Genomic DNA, 25317 nt, shown 5'->3' on the forward strand with positions numbered 1-25317 from the left:
TGTAGAGTAATTATAAATTCAAACACAAATGAACTCAGGGAATCCTGATATAAGGAATAATACCCCAAGTTAACCCAGGCACACTGATTATCTTTATTAATCCTGTTTTATAACCTTCACAAATACATTCTCTAAAATGTGATGGTCAGATTAGAGAAATTTAAGGGATATGACATAACATTAGCAAGAGCATCCTTAGGATGTGTTACTTACAGTTTTTCACTTATTCTATTACTCACCTTCTACTATTAACATTTCGCCTGATTATGGTTATATGTTAATAACAATTTTTTTTGAATTATTAAAGAAATTTGGTTTTATTCAGTAACACATTTAATTAAGGAAAGGTAGAGAGAACCTTTTATTTTCTTTGTCTTTAAATGTTAACATAAACCTTGAAAATTTTCTGAGGAATATTAAGATTGGATAACCACTTTACGTTCTCTTGCTGAAGCCAAGTCTAGCCTTCAACTAGAAAGTTTTCATAAACTTCAAAAGACTTTCTGCAATAAATGTTAAATTTGCTCTTGTAAGTCTAAAGGAGGGTGAAAATATACTCACAAAACCCTTTCCGGTCCCTCTTGTCTTTTCGGCTCCTCTCTTTATCATTACCACTGTCTTCTCCCATCAACATTCTTTGCAGCTCTTTTCTCTCCTGTTCTTCTCGCTCCCGAGACAGCTGAGAACTGGTCTTCTTGTTCTGCAGCATGTTCTCAATATTTTTTCCCATCTCCTCAAAGTCACTGTCTTCTGCAGAGCTACTATCAGTGTCTGTGGACAAAACCTCTGCAGATTCTAGAACTCTAAGAGGATGGGAGAATAAATAAAATGATAGTAAAATAAATAAGTGCAAAAAAATTAGCAATGATCCAAAGCAAACGAGTGTTCACACTTTACAGCTTTCTCAAAAAATATATACTTGTGGGATACATAGAGAAATATTGAACAGGACGTCCTCCAAGAAAAAAAAAAATTATTGACACCAGACTACTTAGGACCTAGTACGAACTTAGTTTTCATACTGAAGCATGCCAATTTTATGATAAAATAGGATTTATAAAGTTAAGTAAAATATGTTTCTCTTAGTCCACTTGGGGGGCACAAGGGGCAATGGGGTGTAGAGTAGTGGGAAAAGGCAATGGACACTTTAATAACTATTACTAGCCCTAGCTGCTCTTTCTCTATACCTCACTTACTATATAGGCAACAGTTTATGTTTAACCAAGCCCCACTAAAAATTAGATAATAAAGAGGAAAAAAACAAAAAACAAACAAACCATAAAGAGAAAGAACAACCTTCTCTTGAACAGAAAAGACAACATGTCATGCAAAAGGAGAAACCAAAGTGTCAAGGGTGGACACCTGGAGTCCCCCATTGGACTAAGAGAAAAGGATTTTAGGAAAGTATAAAAATCCTATTTTCTCTATCCTCCTACTGGGGGACACCGGGGACGTCCCAAAGTCGCAATTATGGGTGGAAAAGGTCAGAAGAAATGGCACAAAGCACCATTTCCTCAAAACTTGCATCCCCTGATGCAAACACATTAGACCTGTAAAACTGAGTGATCGTGTGAACAGAGGACCAGGTGGCTGCCCGACACAGCTGCTCAGTCAAGCCCGCCCCAGGAAGCACTCACCAACCTTCTGGGGGTAAATGTATCAAGTTGAGTGTTTTCTGGCGGGTTTGAAAAGTGGAGATGTTGCCTATAGCAACCAATCAGATTCTAGCTGTCATTTTGTAGAATCTACTATATAAATGATAGCTAGAATAGGATTGGTTTTTCAAACCCGCCAAAAAACTCTCAGCTTGATACATTTATCCCCTGGAGTGAGCCCCAATATTAATAATAGGTAAAAGGTGTCCAGCCCCATTATAAGTATGAAGGATTACAGCCATAATCCATAGACCAATATACACCTTAGAGGCTGGCCAGACTCTCTTGTGTGCATCAAAGAGGACCGAAAGATTCTCCCATCTTATGAACATCTGTAGTCCTATGCACATACATAAGCAAAGCATGGACTACATCTACTAAAGAATGACATTTGATCAGGGCACGGATGACAGTGTTCTGATTTATGTGGAAAGTAGACACCATCTTAAGTAGGAAAGAAGGCTTTGATCGAAAAACTGCCCTATACTCATGAAATATAATAGGATACTAACTGATAATGCTGCAAGCTCTGAAACTCCCAAAAGGCAGACAGTTTTCCAAGTCAAAAATTTTAAATCTACATGGTACAAGGATTCAAATGTGGAATGCTGTAAAGCATTTAAAAACACAAAGTTTAAATCCCAAGGCAGTACTGAAAAAAACAAGAACAAAAACAAAAAACGGAGGCTGTACATGAAGCAGCCTCTGAATGAAAGTTTGAGCATCAGGCATCACAGAAAAAGCAAATACCGGAGCCTTAAGAGAACTAAAGTGCAAACCAGCATCCAGTCGCTCGTGCAGGAACATAAGCAAAGTGGACAATCGAAAAGAAGAGGCAGGGTACCCATTTTTTCACATCAGGCAATATATGTCCTCCAGACATCATAGTTCAGCTGAACCTGGTTTGCAAGCCCGAATCATGGTTTGCACCATGCTCTCAGACAAACCCTTAGCTTGAATGATCATGGCCTCAACAGTCACGCCGTGATAAAAGATGATAAAACGACAAAGATGATAAAACGACAAAGATGATAAAACGACAAAGATGATAAAACGACAAAGATGATAAAACGTTCCTCAACTTAACAGGTCTAATTGTAGTGACACATGCCATGACCAACACCCCCCCGCCATGGAGAGAACCAAGCCCTCTAAGGCCAATCTGGCACCACAAGAATCACCAGAAGGCCCTCTCTCTTTACCTTTTTAAGACCCTCTGAAGCATGGCTACCAGTGGGTATAGGTAAACTAAGCGGAAATGCAAAGATATAGCATCTACTGTGACAGCCAGTGGATCTCTTGCCCGGGAGCAGAGGAGCTGGACTTTGTGGTTCAAAACAGATGCCATCATGTCGACATCCGGTTGACCTTACCTATCTAACAACTCACGAAACACAGCCTGATGGTGGGACCATTAGCGGGGATTTAGGGTCTGCGTCCCCTGGGATGAAAATTGCCATGACAGCTTGAACCTGATATTCGGCCCAATGAAAGATCCTGTGCGTCTCTTGCTAAAGGACTCTTGGTTCCGCCCTGGTGATTGAGGTATGCCACTGCTGTGGCACTGTCCAACTGTATCTTCATCGCCTTTTACTGCAGCAAATGTTGCGCAATGATCAGAGTGTGAAACACTGCACGCAGTTCTAGTCCAAACACCCTTAAAAACCGGGTATGAAGACAGATGACACCCCAACCCAGAAGGCTGGCATCTAATGTAAGCGGTGTCAAAACCCACATTGAGAATGGTCGAACCCTGCAGGGATTGTATTTCTGCTGTCACCAAAGGGAGCGATTGACACACTAAAGGAGAAAAAGAGAACACCTGATCGGACATATTCAGGTGGGATTTGTTCCATTTCGAAAGGAGTTTCAGAGAACTCCCATTCATGAAACTGGGCACACTGGACAGTCTTGAAAGTCTATACCATCTTGCCCAGAACTTTCATGCAGAAGTGTACAGAGGTCTGTTTGATCGCCAACAGAGATATCACCATCCTCTATAAAGCCTGAATTCTGTCCAGAGGCAAGAACACCCGCTGTTTGGTGTTGAAAAGAAGTCCCAAAAATATCAGCTGTTGGGTCTGAATCAACTTGGACCTCTTGCAGTTGAGGCGCGAACCATGGGACTCTAGAGTTTGGGTCGTTACCTGGATATGGAACAGGAATACCGCCAGGCACTCTGCTTTTAGAAGATTGTCCAAGTGATGGATGATCGTTATCCTCTTGGCCCGCAACAGTACAGCCATTAACTTGGTGAAGACCCATGAAGCTGTGGTCGTACAAAAAGGAAGTCCCTGGAATTGGTTGTGATCCGACTCAACCGCAAATCTGAGGTGGGACCAATGACCCTTACAGATGGAAACATGCAGTTAGGCATCTTTGATGTCTAGAGCCACCATGATCTCCTCTTGTTCCATAATGTAAATCATCGACTGCAAAGACTCCAGTGTGAATGGCCTCTCCCAGAGCAAGTCTATTTTCGTACATGTGGGAAGCCACGTGGAAAGAAACACATGGAAGGTACAATCAAGTATTCCCAGAGCATAATTCCCCGTACCCAGGCATCCGTGGTAGACTGAAACTACTGATCCCTGAATATAAGAAGATTGGCTCCCAGACGCAGAACTTAGAGGGGCAGAATGTCCATCATACAGACTGCTTGTCTGCTGACTGGACGCTGAGCAAACCAGGCCCGACATCCAGGCTGTAAACCACCCATGGAGACCGAAGACTGACCTCCAGGGAACGGACCTGTGGAGTACTGACCCAGAGACCTGCATGAATTTTGAAAGGACTGAAACCTGGACATCTTCAGTTTTTGAGCAATGACAGGAAGAAAGGTACTCTGACCTCCTGTTGCTTGACTTGGTGTCAAGCTGAGGCCCAAACAAAATATCACCAGTAAAGGAATTGTTCCAAGAGCCTTGTTAGATTAAACATCAGCATCCCAGGACTTAAGCCAGAGTCCAACTAGCAGAGACCGCAGAGGCAGAATCAGTGTCCCAATCAGTCCTACGTCCAGGGCCGCCTCTCCTAAGAAATCCATAGCTCTCTGAATCTGATCCATCAAAAGAAGCAGTTCAGAAAACTGTCTTTCGACCAACAAACTCTCAGGCAGCTGTTCTGACCAGTGTTCTACAGCTCTCTTAACCCACACCAAAGGTGGCCGCAAGGAGGCACCAGTCCCAGCAAAAATTGACTTAAGGACGCCCTCAAACTTAAGGTCTGCGCTGTCCTTAAGAGTGGCTGCATTGGGAACAAAGACCTTAGCCAACCTTGCAACTGTGAGTCATCTCCTTGAGTGGATGCTCCATTTTGCGAGAACCTCAGGGGGGGAAAAAAGAAAACAAGACTGCAGCCAACGGTGAAGACCAAGGCTCACTCAACAAATCCTCTAATTGAGAAAAAGAGGGAAAAGACAAAAGTAGTATTTGCCCACCGTATAAACAGAGAAGGCTCAACAGTGTCAGGGACTACTGCCTCAGGAATCTCCGAGTACCTGGTGCACAGCTTGTATCAAATCCTCTAAACACCGACAGTCAGGAGAAACTTCCACCACAAAAGAGGAATTCTCTATGTCAAATTCAATAACCACAAATCACACTCCTCCTGGGAAGAAGTCAGAATCTGACTCATTTGCCTGCAGGGTTGCTGCCACCCACCTACATTTACGAGAGGAGGATGGCATAGCAGATTGCAACATCCTCTCTAAATGAGGCGGAAACGAAAACCAAACCTTGTACAGAGGTTGCAAGACCACGTACCCAGGTCGGTTCTTCAGAATCCGCAACCACAGGTCCAGCCAAACCCAGGCTTAGCGAACCAGGAATATAATCTACCCCAGTCTCTACAGAGGTTAGAGGATTTGGAGAAGGGCCGCCCACAGATTGAGACCGCACCAATTGGGCAAGCTCAGCCACAGTATTGGCCAGTGACCAAGCCCAGGACTGCTATGCTGAGTCAGAACCAGAACCCCATGGCACACATGGCATGCAATCCCTATACTGACAGGCTGAGCGCAAAGCGTCAACGCTTGACCGCCCCGAAGGGAACTTAAGAGTTACAGATGGCACAGGTGAACCTTATCATAGAAGTCACCCCAGTCTTAATCCTCAAGGATCTCCCCCCTATCTAATATGTTACATACAGGTCGGAAAAAACACACTGAAAGACAAGCAGCACACAAATCAAAGCACAGAAAGTGAGCCTGCCATATAGCCCCAACAGTCTAAGGGACAAACCACTCAGAAAAAAAATAATTCACCCCATGTGCCTATTTTGGTGTCTACACATGAGGAGTAAGACACAATCAGGGAGGAAGTGCAGGGAGAGGGAAGAACTACCTCCTCTCAGGGCCCAACACTGGATTGGCAGGTGTCCAGCAGGGGAGCTCACTTCCACTATTCCAGTGCCTAGTAGGGGTTTACACAAATACTGTAACCCCTACCTGAACCAGGCACCAAAGTATACCAATGGCTGCCTCTAGTAAGAGGCAGCCCTGCAGTGACAGAGAAGTGGCTCTCTGATCCGCCGATGCAGCTGTGCATGAGACAGGAAGCAGAAGCCTCCGATAGTAAAATTAAAACTAAATTAAATGAAATAAAAGTGAACATGGCAGCAGAGCAGCTCTACAACAGCCCGATTTGCCCAGGCACTACACTTAAATTGCCTATACAGGAAGTGGAGTATAGAGAGTGAGGAGCTAGAGCTAGTTAATAGTTCTTAAAGTGCCCATCACCTATTCCCACTACTCTATACCCCAAAGTCCTCCAATAGGAGGATAGAGAAAAATAAATTGTGTTATTTATGCTCTTTAGAACGTTTTGAATGTTACAAATTTGTAGAATGTAACAGTGATGCAGTGAGCTGCATTAATAATGGTTGGAACACCAAAGTTCTGATTACTGGAAACTGAAATGTCTTGTACTAGAACATTAAAGCAGAGAGCATAATATTAAAATGGGGAAGGCAAGTCTTCATATTGATGAGTGTTTATTTTAAAAACTGAAAATGTCTGAACTACACCCTAATTATATACTCCAACCACACTAGTGTTTATTTATTGGGTGTGCAACATACTGCTTTATCAAACTACCACATACTTGTTCTGAAGATCAAATATCCGCTGGCATTCTTCCTTATATCTCTCCTGATGTTCTGCAACTGAGAAGCGGGAACCTCGTGCAAATTTGCTCATTGGTCCCTCACCAGAACGCGCCTGTTCCGTGGACATTGTTCTCACTACATCAATCACTTCCCAACGGGATAACTTCTTGATCTGAAAACAGGATAGTGGTTTCTTTATTGGTAGAATTAGCATCTATTATGTAATGTAGGAAAACATGCGCAAAGGGTAATTGTAAGGGTCTTGTAGACATAGATGAGAAAGAAGAATTGCTAAATGGAGAGACTCACTGAAGAGATTGCATTGTTTCAAAAGTAAACAAACCTTTTCAGATGGATTTTTTTTTTCAAACTGCTAGCTTTGGACAGAGAAATTTATGGAGGTGTGGTTGACAACCTCGCTAGCAGTTTGAAGAAACCCATCTGAGCAGGCAGGAACAAGGAATTCTTCATGTGGACTGTTTGTGCCAATAGAAGAGCCATCATATCAGTGTATTATGGGAGCACATGTAAGCAGGATTTTCTTAATTCCATCCACATTAAAAAAAAAGTGTTCTTGTCACAAACATAGTAGAAACAGCCATTTTGTGAATCCAGTCTATCAATTCATGAAAACTGATTTAACCCATAAAATGTAGGACTCCATTGTTCACAGCCAAGATAGATTAATGCATGCCCACCAAAATGTTGACTACTAGCACGTCTCTGGTGTAGCTATAGATAAGAAAGGATACTTTGAGCATTCACCCTTAGGTTCAAACTCTGCACCACATTCCATCCTCACCTCTTCCTCTGGCACTCCAAATTTGCGCAGTAGCTGTTTGGCATTTTTTAAGGAAAGTCTGCGTAAATCTGCATCTGTTCCAGTCACAGTTTTTTTCACCGGCTGGGGCTCTTTATCATCTTGCTGAAATAAACATTACATAATTAGCAACAAACTTCATCTTATTAGGTAAGACTCTGTGAATACATGCATTTCGGCCCAATTCCCATATATAGAATGAATTCATTTTCAACAGTGCATAATGAGTTCAAATACAGAATTGCAGTAAGTCCACAATAACCATGATGTAATACAGTTCAACTGTAAAATTCAAATACTGAAGAAAAAAAACATTTGAACAAAGTATCTCTTAATAAGAAGTTACATACAAAGCATGCATTCATTTTTAAAATAAAATATTTTGGTACAATACTACTTTAAAAATTTTATTTCAACAATGAATAATCATTATTCATTGTCTGTAGATTCTAAGGACCTAGTAAGATGAATTTACATGGACTTTTACTGCATTTTTATAAAGTGAGCTTAAAGTGACCATGGGCTTTTGAAATAAGGTTTAATCATGGCAGAGAGTTGTTCTTAGTACATCAGACTTCCCTTCTGCAAAACTCTTAAAAAAAACTGACTGCAGTCAAGTAGATAAGATTGACATCTAGGTTGCCTCACTTATTTACTCCTGGGAAGGCATTCCAGCCTAAACATATACATTTATGAATGCTACAAGAGGTTTTTCATATTCGATCAACTTGAAAGTTGGTTTAAACTAGGCAGATTGGGGCTCTTTGTTGAAACAAGTTAGGCGCACTAATGCTTCCCCATTCTAAAACAAGATTTTGTGTTTCATAACAAGATGGACTAACTTGTGGCAATTCCACACTTTGGGAGGCATCTATAAAGAACATTTTAAAAAAAGGGAAAAAAAATGGCTGCCATTATTCCGACAATACTTACCTCGACGCGGAGACCCTGAACGGATACTTCACGGCCTGGGTCCAGGACGACTGCTGTGACTGGCGACAGGCAGGGATCGCGACCAATGAAGAATCCCGGCCACTCTGCATGACGTCACTGCCGACCGCGACGCTCTTGTCAATGCTGTTAAGGTGGAAATGTTAGTATGCAGCCATAGACAATGTACAAACGCTAAGCAAAGTACATTGTCTATGACCGCATACTAACATTTCCACCTTAACAGCAAGGACAAGATCGGAGTGACCGGGATTCTTCATTGGTCACAATCCCTGCCAGTCGCCCTGGAGCCCGGTCGTGAAGTATCCGTTCGGGGTCGCTCCGTTGGGGTAAGTATTGTCGGGGTAGTCAGCATCGATATGCTGACTACCACCGGGGCAGATGCCCCCCCTGTCCCCCAGTCAATCGCTGCAAGTGGCCATAAAGCCTTATTACATCTAAAGAGACCATTTATTCTTCTGTCTCCTTAGGAGTGGTCACTGCAGTCCCAGAAGAGCAGAAATGTTTAGGATTCGATTTAAACCTTTTCCTTGTCCAAAAACCAGATACCACTTTACGGCACATTTGGAACCAGAAAGCCGCAAACACCCAGTGGATAGATTCAAGTTGGAATTCCTGAAAACGGTTATTAAACAGCTTGGAGGAAAAAAAAAAAAAAAAAAAAAAAAAAGATGAAAAGAAGTTTCTGGTCTCCATGGACATCAGGGACTCATGTTTACAGGTTACAATCTGAGAAGGCCTTTAATATCTTCTCAGATTTGCAATTTGGTCTAGTCACTGTCAATTTCGTGCCCTACCTTTCAGCCTGGCAACTCATAGATTATGCTAGCTATGGCTAATCTTCAGAATTACAGTGGCATAACAATTATTCCTTCCTAGACAACATATTAATCAAGGCAGGGTCCTCAACCTTATTTCTGGCCCATATGCAGATGAAAGAATGGACTTTGGAGTCTCAAGCGTGCATAATAAAGTACCAGAAATTCAACCTGGTATCTGCACAGCTAATTATTTTTCTTGTGTTTCTGTTTTGACACCAGTGTACTAATACTTGAAGACAAGATTGTCCATATTGGCTCCGAGATGGACATCTATCCCTTTTTGTATGAAGGGCTAAGGAAAGATGGAATCGACTTTAGAGACTTTGTTCTCTTCCATTTGAGAGTTCCAAATCGATATCTTATCGAAATGGAACATGTCACGCCAACCCTTGTCCAGTCAATTCATCTGGTTATCTCCGAGGATTTTGATAGCTCAGGGCAGAAAATTTAAACAAACGTCACCCCTTCACCATTTGAGACAATTAGGATGACAGATGCTGTCGCTTTACAGTACCATCTGCAGAGCTGATGGTCCCCATTAATTTTCTGGAATGAAGAACAGTGTTAAAATGCTCTAGTAAGAGAACAGCCTTTCCTACAAAGGTTATAAAAATCCAGTCATACGGTGGTGGCATAGATCAACCATCAGGGAGATACCAAGAGCTCCCCAACAATGAAAGAAACCAGAAGGATAATGCGCTAGGTGGAACTAAATGTTCCAGCACTCCTATCAGTTCGTCAGGGAACGGGATCTGACAGATGTCAACAAGATGGCATCTCGGATGAAACACAAAGTGGAGTGTTACTGCTCAAGAACAAGGGATCCAAAAGCCTTTCTGGTAGAGGCAATGTCAGTCCCTGGGGAACTTCAGCTAATCTATTTATTCCCTCTGGTAACAATGGTTACAAGAATTCTAAAGAAAGCATAAAAACAGAGCTCTCACGTGATTTTTGTGGCACCAGATTTTGTCAAGATGGCAGCATCATGGCGGTTTACTCTAAAATTGGACTTGTTAAGTCAGCGACCATTCCATCAGGATTTAACTCAGCTGATTTTAATAATGTTTAAGATATGTAGCAAAAAATTATTTTTAAAAATTATTAAAAATCTATGTGATGTTAAATACTTTCGTGTCAAAAAAGTGATACCTTTATTAGCGAACCAAAAAAAAGTGGATTTATACTTACGATAAATCGGTTTCTCTGATTCCATCTGGGGGACACTGCTAACCATGGGGTAGAGTAGGGTAGGGAGGAGTCTGACACCCAAATAGTTAATCTTTTGCTGCTGACAGGCATATCCCCCGCCCCTTCCCCACAGAACTCAGTTTGATTAACAAAGCCCTAGGAGGACAGGCCAATCAACCAAGATACACCAAACACAGAAAAGAGGGGGCAGGAACGCAGTGTCCCCCAGATGGAATCAGAGAAACCGATTTATCGTAAGTATAAATCCTCTTTTCTCTTTCATCCACCTGGGGGACCCTGCTAACCATGGGGACTTACTAAAGCAGTCCCTCTGATGCGTGGGACCGCTCTGATCGCCCCGCACGTAGAGCACTACGGCCAAATGATGCGTCCTCAGACGCAAAAACATTAAATTTGTAGAATTTTGTGAAAGTATGGACCGAGGACCAGGTAGCTGCCCTGCATAGCTGGTCCGCTGAGGCCCCGTTTCCCGCTGCCCAAGACGCCCCAACCAAACGGGTAGAATGGGCAACAATACGCTTCGGCACAGGACGCTTAGTACGGACATAAGCCTCCCTAATTGCTAGGGTAAGCCACCTAGCAATTGATTGCTTAGACGCAGGCCATCCTCGCCTAGCGAAATCAATAACACAAATAGAGAATCTGTCTTAAGTATCTTTGCATTTCTCTTAACATATATCCGCAACGCCCTAACGACATCTAAATATTTACTTCCTTTTGTTCCCGTAACCGGAGGATCCTCTCTGAATACCGGAACTACTATTTCCTGATTAATATGGAAACCCGACACCACCTTAGGGAGGAAGGCTGGAATAGTCCTTAAAACTGCCCTATCCTCATGAAAGACCAAATATGGTTCTTTATAAGATAAGGCCCCCCAGCTCAGAGACCCTCCTAGCTGAGGCAATAGCCAGCAGGAAAACTGCCTTCCAAGTCAAGAACCGCAATTCCGCTGAGCGAAGTGGTTCGAATGGAGGCTCCTGCAACATGTCCAGGACCAAATTAAGATCCCAAGGATCCGTAGGATGCACGTAGGGTGGCTGGATGTGAAGAACTCCCTGCAAGAAAGTTCTAACATCCGGAATCTCCGCCAGCCGTCTGTGAAAATACACTGACAATGCTGACACCTGAACCTTTAAAGCAGGGTTGTCCAACCCACGGCCCAACATGCCTGTAAATGTGGCCCAGCAGGGGTTTTGGTTGTGGCAAGGGGGCAGTGCTGTTAATGAAAAAAGAAATCCTGCAAAAAAAGAAAAAGATAAGAAAATACTTACCTTGTGGTCACGCGGTGCCTCCTTGGTCTCCTCCTCCGTGCGGCGCTCACAGTGAATGTCGGGCGTGACGTCATCACGTCCGACATCCATTGCGGAGCACAGCACATAGGAGTCACCCGCGCAAACTATCAGCAGCAGTGAAACGGAATAAACAAGAGAAGAGGATCAGAGGACAAGCCAATTAAAAGGTAAGTTAAGGTTTTTTTTTTTATTATTTCAAGGGACGCTGACCAGTGCATAAACTCACCTGGTCCTGGAGCATCATGGACCTTATATTCCTGTCTTAATGACTGCTGTATTGAAGCCCTTCATAAAATATTGTAACAATATCACTTGATGTTTGACAGCAGCCATTAGCATGTCATTGAAGCACTGAGCAACAACAAGGAGCATTAGCAATGTTTTCTATGTTTTTTTTGGATGATCAGCTATCATTAGTGCTAGTGTATTTTATGTGCGGCCCAAAACAACTTGTTGCCTTCCAATGTGGCCCAGGGAAGCTAAAAGGTTGGACACCCCTGCTTTAAAGGTTCCCAACCGGAGACCTGCATCCAAGCCACCCTGCAAAAAAGCTAGAAATCTAGCCAGACAAAAGGATTTTGAATTGAAAGATTTCTTTTTTACACCACCTTATATACACATGCCAGATGCGGTGATAAATCCTAGCCGAAACTGGCTTCCTGGCTCTTAGGAGAGTGTCTACTACACTCACAGAGAACCCTCTGGCTCTCCACAGACTGGATTAAAAAGCCATGCCATCAAATTCAGCAGATCTCTTCGAAGTGGCAACCGAACCCCTTGACCTACTGCTACCAGAAGAATCTCTGGGAACCATACCCTTCATGGCCAGGCTGGAGCTACCAGAATGACTGGTCAATCTCCCTGCCGGACCCTTCGGAGGACCCTGGGAATCATTGATATGGGGAGGGGGGGGGAACAGGTATCCTAGCCTGAAGTCCCAAGGCATTGTCAGGACGTCCACTGCCACAGCCAGTGGGTCCCTTGTTCTTGCGCAAAACTCTGGGACTTTCCTGTTGACTCTTGACTCCATCAGATCTTGATCCGGAAGTCCCCATTTGTCCACCAGCAAGTGGAATACTTCCGGATGCAGAGCCCACTCCCCTGGTAGAACTTCGTGCCGACTTAGATAGTCGGCTTGTACGTTCTGTTTCCCTGGGATAAACACCGCTGACAGCGCAGGCACGGTTCTTTCTGCCCAGGCAAAAATCTGAAACGTGACCCTCATCGCTCTTGCACTCCTGGTGCCCCCTTGTCTGTTTATGTATGACACTGCCGTGGCATTGTAGGACTGGATGCGAACTGGCCTTCCCTGTAACACACCCTGAGCCCTCTGCAGTGCTTTCAGGATGGCCATAAGTTCCAGCACATTTATGGGAAGAACCGACTGTCTCTCTCTGACCACAGTCCCTGCATCCTTAGGTGAAGGACCACTGCCCCCCAACCACTCAGACTGGCGTCAGTGGATACTAAGATCCAGGCCCACGGGGCAAAGGATCTGCCCTTTATTAGGTTGTCCTTTAACAACCACCAGCTGAGGGATTTTCTCGTCTCTAGAGATAACCTCATCCACTGGCGATCCAAACAGAGGAAGGACCCCGACCACTTCCTCAGAATGTCCCATTGAAGACATCTGGAGTGGATCCTTCCGTATGGCAGCGTCTCGAAAAATGCCACCATCTTTCCTAGCAGCTTCATACACATGAGTACTGACAGCCTCCTGTGTGACAGAACCCTGTCTATCCACTCCATCAAGGACCTTATCTTGTCCTCTGGAAGAAAAACTCTGCTGTCTGCAGTGTCCATTAGCAGCCCCAAAAATGTCATTCTTTGACAAGGGATCATTTGTGACTTTGTTACATTCAGGAGCCAACTGTGCTGTTCCAGCACCCTCACCGTAAGGCGAAGATGGTGTTCCAACAACTGAACCGTTGACTCCTTGATTAGAAGATCGTCCAAATAATGTACAATCTGCACCCCTTTGGAGTGAAGGAGTGCTGCCATAATCTTTGTGAATACTCTTGGGGCTGTGGCAAGCCCGAACGGAAGAGCTCTGAACCGATAGTGAGCTGAGCCTACCGTGAATCTGAGAAGCGGCTGATGCCCCTCCCACATCGGCACATGAAAATAGGCATCCTTGATGTCTATTGATGACCGATAATTCCACTCCCTATTGTTTTCTATTTTTTTAAAGCCTAAGGTAGTATCTACTTAAATCAGGATCTCAGACCTTGGGTCCTCCTAGTCAGTCGTTTGATCAGGGGGTGGAGGGGAATCTCTTTTGTTGGATGTTGTTAGGGCCCTGAAGAAATACCTTGATAGGACTTAAAAATTTTGGAAAACAGGTGACCTTTTAGTCCTGTATCATGTTCTTAAGGGGTCGGCCTGCATCCAAACAGATTAATCTCTATATATGGATCACTTCAGTAATTAGACAAGCTTACACTGAAGCAGAGATGCTTGCTCCAGATAATATGATGACTCATGCTACCAGATCAGTGAGTGCGTCCTGGACTGCGAGGTAAAGGGTGTATGCTGTGTCAGGCAGCAATAAGGTTATCTGTTCATACATTTACAAAGTTTTATAAGTTCATTGTTGTTGAATCCAAAGATGCTAGTTTTGTATGGAAGGTTCTGCGCACACCAAATTCAGAGTGTTCCCTCCCGTAGGGGCAGCCTTGGCGTCATCCCCATGGTTGTAGTTTCCCCCCAATGTTTCTTTTGTTTTTTTTTACTTGTGTTCACCAAAAAAAACAAAAAAAAACAAAACAAAACAAACAAAACCATCTTAGCTCTGTAAATACAAATTTTCAATACTCAAAAGTGGCAGAGATCCTCCGTTTGAATAGGAATTCTTTTGCACCAAGTCAGACTTTGTACAGGAAAGTGGCAAAATCCGACGAATGTAGAAAACCAATCAAATGTACGAGGGTAACACATATAGGGAAGACTTTCCCGATGTCTCCTTGCTCTCATAAAATATTTAAGACATTCAATGAGGCTGGAACAAGCAATATTTCAGAAGAAAAAAAAAGGAACAGCTAAAATTAAGGAGGGTGTCCTTAAAGTGTAAGTAGGCCAGGACTGTAGTGACAATTTTACTGTATCCCTTTTACTGTACATTTCTATGTGCACCTCCAAACATGTAGAAATTCACACAAAGTGTTTAAGCAGTAGTTTCCACATTAGCATGGGGGTTACTAAGTAGAACAGGCAATAAGCACATTTGTGGAGTCTGAATCCCATTCATGCATTTAGTAAGGGAGTATTAACATTTATCTGTGAAAAGTACCCACTAACCTTTTGTTGTGTTGGTTTGTTAGGAATTTTAACATAAGAGAAGCCTTCTCCACAGCCAGTGGGGTCTGCAACCCCAGTCACCTCCAGCAGACACTTTCCTTTCATTGCAGCAATAAATGCTCTTGTAGTGTTCCAAGGGGCAGTCCTCACCTGTGTGAATTTAGCATAATGTCATATAAAGACCCAACCAAAACAAAAATAGAACCTCCTCACTTCCCATATATTACCTCATCATCTATCTTCATTTGAAAGTCTTCCTCATTCTCTTCTTCTGGAGCAAAAAAAGATTTTTCTCCATAGCCAGCATCCTGTAAGATATGTAAAGCCATTCTAAATATAGTGTGCTAATAGACTACTACAGTAGAGTTTAAAAATGTTAATAGATCACTTACCTTCAATCGTTGTTCTGCTGCAATCATACTGTAATATGCACAGCATTGTTCAGGAGACACCATTGCACGAATTTCTTCTTCCGTTGGTAAACGAAAGTCTGGCTTCAGCACCCACCAATTAGAATCCATGCCTAGGACACAGAGAAATATTAATTCATCACTTGTTTTCAACAAGGTGTAGAAAACCTGCAGCGCTTCAAACTTAAACTCAGCATAACCAATTTTATTTGTAATAAATAAGAGTATTTTTTTCACTCATGATAAATCTGTTTCTCTGATTCCATCACTAATACAATGGGTTGTGTGAGGGGAGGAGGCACTTAACTAGTTAACTGTTTATGCATGCTGCGGACAACCCCCTCCCATCTGAAATCCCCCTGCAGCCTTCAGTTTAAGTCTAAACCTCCAAGGAGGGGGAGTCAACCAACTAAAGACCAAACAGCAGAAGAGCAGTGCCCCCCAGATGGAATCAGAGAAACAGATTTATCTCGAGTATAAAAATCCTCTTTTCTCTTTCATCCTATCTGGGGGACACTGCTACCATTGGGACTTTCTAAAGCAGCCCCCTTAAGGGGGGGACCGCTCTGACAGCCCAGCACGTAGAGCACTACAGCCAAAACTGGCGTCTGCCGACGCAAAGACATTGAATTGGTAAAATTTAGTAAAGGTATGGACCGAGGACAGATGGCTGCTCCGCATAACTGTTCCGCCGAGGCCCCATTTCACACAGCCCAAAACGCCTCCACAGAATGGGTAGAATGGGCAACAATACGATCTGGCACAGGTCGGTTAGCATTGATATAAAAGCCTGCTTAATAGTCATCGTAAGCCATCTAGCAATAGATTGCTTGGAGGCCATCCAACCATGTTTTGAGAAGTCAAATAAAAACAAACAAAGAATCTGTGCGACGAATCTTTAATGTCCTATGGACAGATTCGAAGAGCTCTGACTACATCCAGAAACTCCATAGATCCTGTTTCAGACACTTGTGGATCATCCGTGAACACCGGAACCGCAATTTCTTGGTTTACATGAAAACCGGAAACAACTTTTGTTCTGAGAACTGCCCTATCGTCGTGAAACACCAGATAAGGTTCTCCACATATCGTCCCCAGCTCGGAAACTCTACGGGTTGAGGCAATTGCAAGTAGAAAAACCACTTTCCATGTTAAGAACCGTAACTCTGCACTCTGCAGCAGTCCCAATGGAGGTTCTTGAAGCATATTAAAGGACCAGATTAAGATCCCAGGTTGCCGTGGGCAGAAGATATGGAGGCTGGATATGCAGGACTCCCTGTAGGAAGGTCCTGACATCTGGTATGTCTGCCAGGCGATGGTGAAAAACACTGAAAGAGCCGAAATCTGTACTTTTAAGGATCCTAGGCGAAGACCCCCAACCCAGGCCATCCTGGAGAAAAGCAAAAAACCTAGATAGGCGGAACAAATCAGAGTGGCAGAATTGGTTCTCACACCATCTAATGTAAGCAAGCCAGATATGGTGGTAGATCCAAGCAGAGACTGGTTTTCTAGCTTTAAGAAGGGTATCCACTACTCGTGAAGAGAACCCTCTGGATTTCCAAAGGATGGCTTCAACAGCCATGCTATTAAATTCAGCTGCGGTAAGTCCTGATGTAGGAATGGTGCCTGAAGTAGAAGGTCTTCTCGAAGAGGTAACCGAAGACCTGAACCTACTGCCATCACCAGTATTTCTGGATACCAGACCCTCCGCAACCAAGCTGGAGCCTCCAGTATGACTGGCAGTACGCCCTTCTTGACTCTCCGAAGGACGCGAGGAATCATGGAAACGGGAGGGAATAGGTATCCTAACCTGAAGTCCCAGGGCATTGTCATTACATCTACTGCCACTGCCAAGGGACCTCTTGCCCTCAAGCAAAATTGTAGGACCTTTCTGTTGTGACGAGACACCATTAGTTCTCGATCCGGGGTCCCCCATCGGATGACCAGAGACTGAAAAACCTCCAGATGAATAGAACATTCCCCCGGCAGAATTGCATGCCGGATTAGTCTGCTTGCCAGGACTGCGGAAATGGCGGGGAAGTGGTTAAAATCTGATTAGTCACCTCCATTGCTCTTACACTACTGGGTGCAAGAGCAATGGAAGAGCACCTCCCTGTCTGCTGACATACGACACTGCCGTGGCGTTATCGGACTGCAGACGGACCGGTTGGCCCTGAAAGATGGAATGTGCATCCTGTAAGGCCTTTAACATGGCTTTTAGTTCCAGTATCTTGATGGAGAGGGGTCTCCTGAGCGGACCAGAGCTCTTGAAGTCTCAGATGAAGAGCCACAGCCCCCCCCCCCCCCCAACCCCTGAAGGCTGACGTCTGTGAATATTAAGATCCAAGACCATGGGGCAAAGGACCTGCCGACTAGCAAGTTGACCCGGCTATCCACCATCTGAGGGATTGTCCTGCTTCCGGTGACAAGCAAATTAATTGACGTTCTAACTTCCGATGGCATCCTGACCATTTCTTTTAGGAGGTCCCACTGGAAGCAACGAGAGTGGATTCGACCATAAGGGAGAGTCTTGAAGGTCGACACCATGTTTCCCAATAGGCGCATGCATAAGAGGACCGACGGTCTGCAGCAGGACAAAACTTGAATCGCAGAGTCTGCAGGGATTATATTTTGTTCTCTGGAAGGAATACTTTGATTGTTGGTATCCATTATCAGTCCCAGAAAAGTCATTCCCTGGCAAGGGGTTAACTGGGATTTGGGGCGATTTATGAGCCACCCATGCCTCTCCAGGATCCTGATGGTAAGCTGAAGATGTTGTCTGAGCAGGTGAGCCGAAGCAGCCTTGATTAGTAAATCGTCCAGGTAGGGCACTAATTGCACACCTCTGGAATGCAGATAACCATCACCGCCCTAATTTTTGTAAACAACCTTGGTGCAGTTGCAAGGCCGAATGGGAGAGCCCTAAACTGGTAGTGAGAAGATCCTACCGTGAATCTGAGAAGAGCCGGATGTGGCTTCCAGATAGGAACGTGGAGTTAGGCGTCTTTGATGTCTATCAATGCTATGTACTGGTTGTGCCTACAGTCCGTTGATAACTGACCTCAGGGATTTCATTCGAAATCTGATCACCTGCAGGTGACGGTTCAACTGTTTTAAGTTTAAGATGGGATGGAAGGAGCCATCCGGCTTTTGGACCAAAAAGAGGTTGGAGTAGAACCCTTGTCTCTTTTGGTCTTTTGTCTCGGATAACTCCTGCAGATAGAAGAGAGAGACAACACATAGAAGCATTACATGTCTTCTTTGTGGGTGATGGGGCAAGCTGGTTGCAAAAAACAGAGGAGGGGCTGGGCCCACTAGGTCTATTATGCAACCTCGTCATGATCCCGCAAATCCAACTGTCCTTCGAGGACTCTGCCCACTGATCTCTGGACAGAATCAGACGTCCCCCCACTCCCACTAGAAGGGGGGAGTGGGCATCATGCTGCCGGTTTATCCGGGAGCTTAGAAAAGGGACGACTTGTGGAGGAGGAGGAAAACCTACCTCGTGCCAATGTCCTCTGGTGCCAGATAGTCTGGACCCGAGTGTCTGGCCCCTGCCAGATGGGCCCCCTCGAATAGGCTGTATAAATGAGCCAAACCTGGGTGTCCTAGGCTTTGGGACATTGACTGCTAAGAATGTAATTTTGCCTCCTGTGGCCTGGGAAATTATTCTGTCCAATTCCGGGCCAAACAACACTCCCCTGGAATAAGGGAGGGACTCCAAGGACTTCTTAGATTCAGTGTCCGCATCCCATGACTTCATTGGGCCCTCCTTGCCGCTACTGCTGTTGCTGAAACGAGGAGGAAATGAAAGCTGCGTTCTGGGCAGCTTCATACACGTACCCTGAAGCCTCCTTGAGATGAAGGGCCATGGGAAGTAAGTCAGAATCTTGCAAAGCTGTAGCCAACTGGTCAGTCCATGCTTCCATAGCTCTGGGAACCCAGGCTGATGAAAACATGGGTCTGAATGAAGTACCTGCTGCCGTGTAGATGGACTTTAAGAAAGCCTCTATCTTGGGGTCAGTGGAGTCCGGCAGGGATGCTGTCCCTGGAACAAGGAGCATGGTGTTTCGAGCCAAGCGTGCCACTGGCGTATCCACCCTTGGGACCTGTTCCCAACAAATTAGATCATCTTCCTGTAGCGGGTATAAAGCCAGGTTCCTTCATGGAATAACAAACCTACGGTCAGGTTGTTTCCAGGATGCTTCTGCGATCTATTTCAACTCCACAGATGGAGGAAAACGGATCGCCCATCTTCTGACCTTTTTAAATAGACTACGATCTGTAGATCTAGTCTCCTCTATGTCTAGAGGTCCCAGTGCCTGACGCACGGCTACCACCAGGTCCATCAATCCCCTGATGTCTGCGAGACTCCTCTGTGTATGTAACCTGTGCGGAATCGGAATCTTTTAAAACCTCACCCTCCTCTTCTGAGGATCTCTCCTATTCAGAGAGTGACAGAAGGGTGTTAGAGGATCTGGGTCTCTTTTTCTTGAGGTAAATGTCTTGCAGACCGAGCCGGTTCTCCCGTAAGGGGGCCTGAGATGGTAGTGCGGATGGATCTCCCGCTTATCCAGAGACAACAGACTCTGCAGTCCCCTTGGTTCCCCCTGAACTAAGGGGGAGCCATCGTTCCAGAAGGTTGAAGGGAGTACCACAGCAACTGCTGGAATTTCTGTGGGTTTATAAAGCAGTAGTACCAATGTGGTAACCCCCTGCGTTAGGGCAGCCGCCCACGCTGGTGTTTCCGTTATAGTTAGGGCGTTAGTCTGTGCCTGCGTTACTATGGGAGCCCCACCGCAGTCAGTACAAAGCGCCCCTGGGTCCTGCTGTTCAATGGGTAGTTTAACTTTAACCAACTTGAAGTATAATATTTAGCACAAGGTGCTTTACCCTTGTCAGACATTTTAAGGTAACAGAGTGCAGCAATCATGATCATCACCAATTATTTATATGGCGCCACTGATTCCGCAACGCTGTACAGAGAACTCGTTTACATCAGTCCCTGCCCCATTGGAGCTTACAGTCTAAATTCCATATGAGAGCGAGAGAGACTAGGGTCAATTTTTGATAGCAGCCAACTAACCTACTAGTATGTTTAAAATGTAATAAAATGTAATACAGGCAATCACACAAGAAATAGTCAGAAGTCAAAATATAGTATCCCTATTAAGGCTATGTGTGAGACAACAGAATATCTATGCAAGTAGAATTGTATGTTATAAATCTATTTGCATGAAATACATTTTCTAATACACCCCTATTTAAATTATAGTGAGTATAGAAAAAGAAGTTAGATTTTTTTGGTACTTAGCCTTCCCAAGGCTAAGATGTCTGGAAAAGTCTGTCAGCGGCTCTGTCTGTCTCATAGTAGCTGGTGTGCTTTTCCGGGCAGTCTTTTGGCACCTTGAGGAGAGTCCACACTGTCTGTGCAGGCGGGGGAGCTCTATTGTTTTAGCGGACTCCAGCCTGGCCATTTACTGCCTCTTTAATAGGCAGTAATCACTAGAATCCTGCTCCTCTGCCAACGTTGTGGCTACTGCAACATGTAACAGAGTTCCCACCCTCCTTTCTCTGCGGGGAGGACTTTTTATACTACTTAATGGCAGCCTCCACTGCTGGGCAAATAAAGATCAGTGTGACAGCGCTTATAGCTGCTTATCACACTGAGAAGGGGGATATAAACGAACCTCCTGCTGTCAGTGAGAGCAGTAGAGCTCTCAATGTCTTACAGCTGCCCCCTTTCACTGAACTAGTGTGCTCTATATAGGACAGAGCATACTCATCATCATCACCATTTATACAGCCCAACTAATTCCACAGCTCTGCACAGAGAACTCAAATCAGTCCCTGCCCCATTGGAGCTTACAGTCTAAATTCCCTAACATACAAACACAGACAGACCTAGAGAGAGAGACTAGGGTCAATTTGATAGCAGCCAATTAACCTACTAGTATGTTTTTGGATTGTGAGAGGAAACCAACGCAAACACGGGAAGAACATACAAACTCTGCACAGATAAGGCCATGGTTGGGAATTGAACTCATGACCCCAGTGCTATGAGGCAGAAGCGCTAACCACTTAGCCACCATGCTGCCCATCAACACTCCTGTTAAGAAAAAAAGAAAAGAAAATCAGTTAAATAAAATAGTAAAAACTATACTAATTATGACTGCTAGCATAATTAAGCCCAACTCCCTGGAGGCTGCAGGGGGATTGCAGAGGGGAGGGGTTTGTAGGCACCATACATTAACACAGTTAACTAGTTAAGTGCCAAACTCCTCCTCCCCTCACACAACTTATGGTAGCAGTGTCCCCCAGATAGGATGAAAGAGAAATATAGTTTATTTACCTGTCCTTTTAAAATCAGCACAGAGCTTAAGTCTCTTTCTAATGCTGCTTTCAGAATGAGAAGGGAAAGCCTTTTTGATATCCTCCATACGAATCCGACGGGGCTTGTCCTTGCTTTTCCAAAACAGTCGGTATATGAACACCTGGAAACGAATTTTAATAAAGTTATTTGTAACGCTTGCATGTTTGTGCAAAAAATATGTAATGCATGCACTGTGCGCAATCAAACCATCTTGAGTACAGGCCACATACCTGCAGGAAGTCACGGATATGAGTGTTTGCCCGTTTAGAGTTAGGACCAGGAACTTCAAAAAGGGAACACTGCTGCCCAACCACAAAAATATCCACCAAGTCACGAATGTAATAGGCTTGACGAGTACGAATAATAAGAAAATCTGTATCAGGCATCTTGTGCAAATAGATCGGAGATCTGAACAGATTATTTTCAAAAGCCTAAAAGGGAAAAAAAACAAAACAAAAACAAAAAAGATGATAAGCACAGCAAGCTCATAAATAGAAAACTTCAAACTTTCATTTTGGTCTGCTCTTACCTGTAGCAGCTGTCCTGGGTGCAGAGAGCCTAGGAATGGTGAAGTATGACAATAAACAGTCTCTCCATATTTGCAGTCCGGTGCTCCAGGGTCTTTCCCTGGTTTCTATGGATAAAATAAACCATCTGACCGGTTAAAAAAAACACTAAATTGTTTATTGCATTTCCTTGATCATCAAGATTAAGAAGAAGAAAAAAAAAAAAAAAAAAAAAAAAAGATAAAGAAACTAACCCTTTTGTAATAGTTCTTAATTTTGGTTGCCATGCCAACTTGCATCATTAAAGGTGGATTCTCTTCACTGTACTCAGCCAGAACGAGGTCGCCATCTTTGCCGGTGAGATCTTGTGAAGTACGCATAAAAAACATCTCTCCCCCTCCAGAGGCTTGGCGCTCTTGCTCCCTCATCTGGTGCACATACACACAAAAAAATGGAGGACATGTACAAGATATATCAAATACAAATTGTACAAGAAGCTAGGTTGACATAAATCCACAATATATTGTGGACAGTGACAGTGAGCTTTGTAGAACACTGAATACAAGGTATATGTTAATTTGTCAAAGGTTGAGTTTAAAAGAATGCAGCACCATTAAAAAGAAGATAGGTTGGCAGCAGTTCCAAATTCTGGAGCAGGTCAGAAAAAAGACAGATCACCACCACAGATCAACCATGATCATCATCGTTTCTCCACAAGAACTTAGTACTGGCCCAAGGTCTCCGTTTCCTGGGCCTATCTGGTAGATGGTTGATATCTATCCCTGCTGGAAATATATTACAGACCCCAGCTTGCAAAATTAGGAAAGTAAAAGGAGGTTATTAGACAACCAACCTAAGGATATCGTTAAATTGCAAAACAAGTTGATCTGACATCCAAAGTGAAGATGGCAAATGTTATTTACCATTCACAAAATAAACATTCACAATAGACAACAGTGCTTCCTACCAACACCCATTGTCTGATTGCCAATGCTACCTACCAACCCTATTCACTCATTATCTTGGTGTCCCATTTAACTGATGCATAGGGACATGAAGTGCACCAAACCAAGAATACCAAAACCTAAAAGACCTAATTGTTTTCTTGTTTCCCATTGTTAATAAAGTGACGTCCCTGTCTTTAGCCTAGGAATGGTGCTATTTCTGTGCCAATTTAATCATCAATTTGATACTGTTTAGAATAGGACACATGTGCTACATACACTGCCAATAACTATCCTTATCTTCTTAGCGAGATCAACCTCTAATTTGCTGACAGGGAACTAGAATTGCAATATGTCAACATTAAAATGAACACAAGTTGAGGAGTGCTTATAAACATGTCAGCTTTATCATGGTACACTGAATGGAGTATGAATGAAAGACATGCTGTGTCCATATCACTTGTTTATAATGCAGGAACCTTCCTCAGCTTTCAACAACACCCCTATTTGCAGTGTCAGTTAAGCTGCATTCACCAAGTCAAATGCCCATGTATAAAAGTCCTTAAATACAGTATATTGCCACTACCTTTAACTACTTCACAAGGAAGGAGATCTGCAGTTGAATATATTTATGCATTAATAGCAGTGGCAATATCTAGAAATATATAAGTGGTATATCTGTAACACATTGAGAAGGCAGGAAAAGAACAGACCTTAATACAGTTGCAGAGAACTGTAAATGAATGGCCCACTAAATATCAAACCTGTTCACAAACAAAAAGTTACATTTGTGTGACGCTGTAGCCATCTTTGAGGTGTGAACACCATATTCAATTATTATCTCTGCAATACATTGTAGACAGGGAAACAGAACTTCAAAAAAATCACAGAATTTTAAGCTTACTCCAGTAATTTGTGTAATTTTAGAGGGCGACAGTTCAAAAGTCACTATTCTAACAATGGTCGTTTGAGAATTGAGAATCTACACAGGGCCAACATAATAATCCATTCAAACAAACAGCACTAAATCTTTCAAGTTAATCTAGCTATATTTTCTGTAGTTTAATAAATAATTATTTTGGCTAAAAACCATACTAAAATAAAAATATGTTTACTCTTATCACTATGGTATTAAGTCTCAAGTTATCTTAAACATTTAATTTAGTCACTTTTGTACCATAGAATGTTTTCCCTTCATATTAACGATTGGACCACTTTTGTCTACCATGATGTAATGAAATTACCTTTGCCTTCTTCTTGATGTGTTTTAGCAAAGGCTGAACAGAGTGAGCTCCTGGCTGTGACAAGGCTCCAAACGAATATTTCTTTAAAGGAGGGCGATGGAATTGCCTGAGTTTCATCGGACCCATATGTGTTGGGAAGAAGGGCTGCCTGAGCTCGACTGCTGGGATAGAGTGCTGCCAGGTGAATGAAAAAAATGTGATGAATAAAGACAATATTTACAGTCACTTCAACAATCATTCAAGTATTTCATGTCCCACTACCGTCTAGTTAGGCTGGAAAAATATTATGGTTTAGGTAAACTGTGAACATCTTGCCTTGTTTCATACCAGTTGTTTACATATATTTGTAAGCTGCTTTTAGTATGAAATAGGGTACTTCAGTGCTACAGTTACCTGGATGATATTTCCACCAAATGTTCCACGTAAGCCCTGCTGTTTGGGATAGTAAAATTCATCATTGGATAAATTCCATGGATCCTTTACCTCTGGTTGGGACATGTTCTGTAAAAAAAAAAAAAAAAAAAAAAAAGTCTCTTAGAATAAAGCTTCCAACAACTTTAGACCTTAATAGTAACAGTGTGGGTAGCGTAAGACATTGGTGACTGTGCATCTTTGTCAATGTAGCTAGGAAGTAAGCAGGTTTGTCTTGCATCCTGAAGGGCCAAAAACAGACAAAGGAAATACTA

The 25317-nt window shown here is 43.5% G+C and overlaps 1 protein-coding gene across 4 annotated transcripts in view; it reads right to left on the bottom strand.

Moving 5' to 3' along the window:
* The window catches only part of TAF1 (TATA-box binding protein associated factor 1), an 87626-nt gene that overhangs the window by 29639 nt on the left and 32670 nt on the right, over window positions 1-25317 (bottom strand). For all 4 annotated transcript variants that reach the window (XM_075184450.1, XM_075184449.1, XM_075184448.1 and 1 more), the window contains exons 12-23: window positions 25025-25132; window positions 24632-24805; window positions 22698-22871; window positions 22467-22571; window positions 22168-22368; window positions 21917-22058; window positions 15547-15677; window positions 15382-15462; window positions 15155-15304; window positions 7564-7686; window positions 6758-6933; window positions 562-803 (exon numbers count right to left, since the gene is read on the bottom strand). In XM_075184450.1, the coding sequence (XP_075040551.1) occupies window positions 562-803; window positions 6758-6933; window positions 7564-7686; window positions 15155-15304; window positions 15382-15462; window positions 15547-15677; window positions 21917-22058; window positions 22168-22368; window positions 22467-22571; window positions 22698-22871; window positions 24632-24805; window positions 25025-25132 (1807 nt within the window). The remainder of the gene's footprint in view (window positions 1-561; window positions 804-6757; window positions 6934-7563; window positions 7687-15154; window positions 15305-15381; window positions 15463-15546; window positions 15678-21916; window positions 22059-22167; window positions 22369-22466; window positions 22572-22697; window positions 22872-24631; window positions 24806-25024; window positions 25133-25317) is intronic.

This window comes from Mixophyes fleayi, chromosome 9 (genome assembly GCF_038048845.1).
Source record: "Mixophyes fleayi isolate aMixFle1 chromosome 9, aMixFle1.hap1, whole genome shotgun sequence".
NCBI classification, from domain to species: domain Eukaryota; kingdom Metazoa; phylum Chordata; class Amphibia; order Anura; family Limnodynastidae; genus Mixophyes; species Mixophyes fleayi.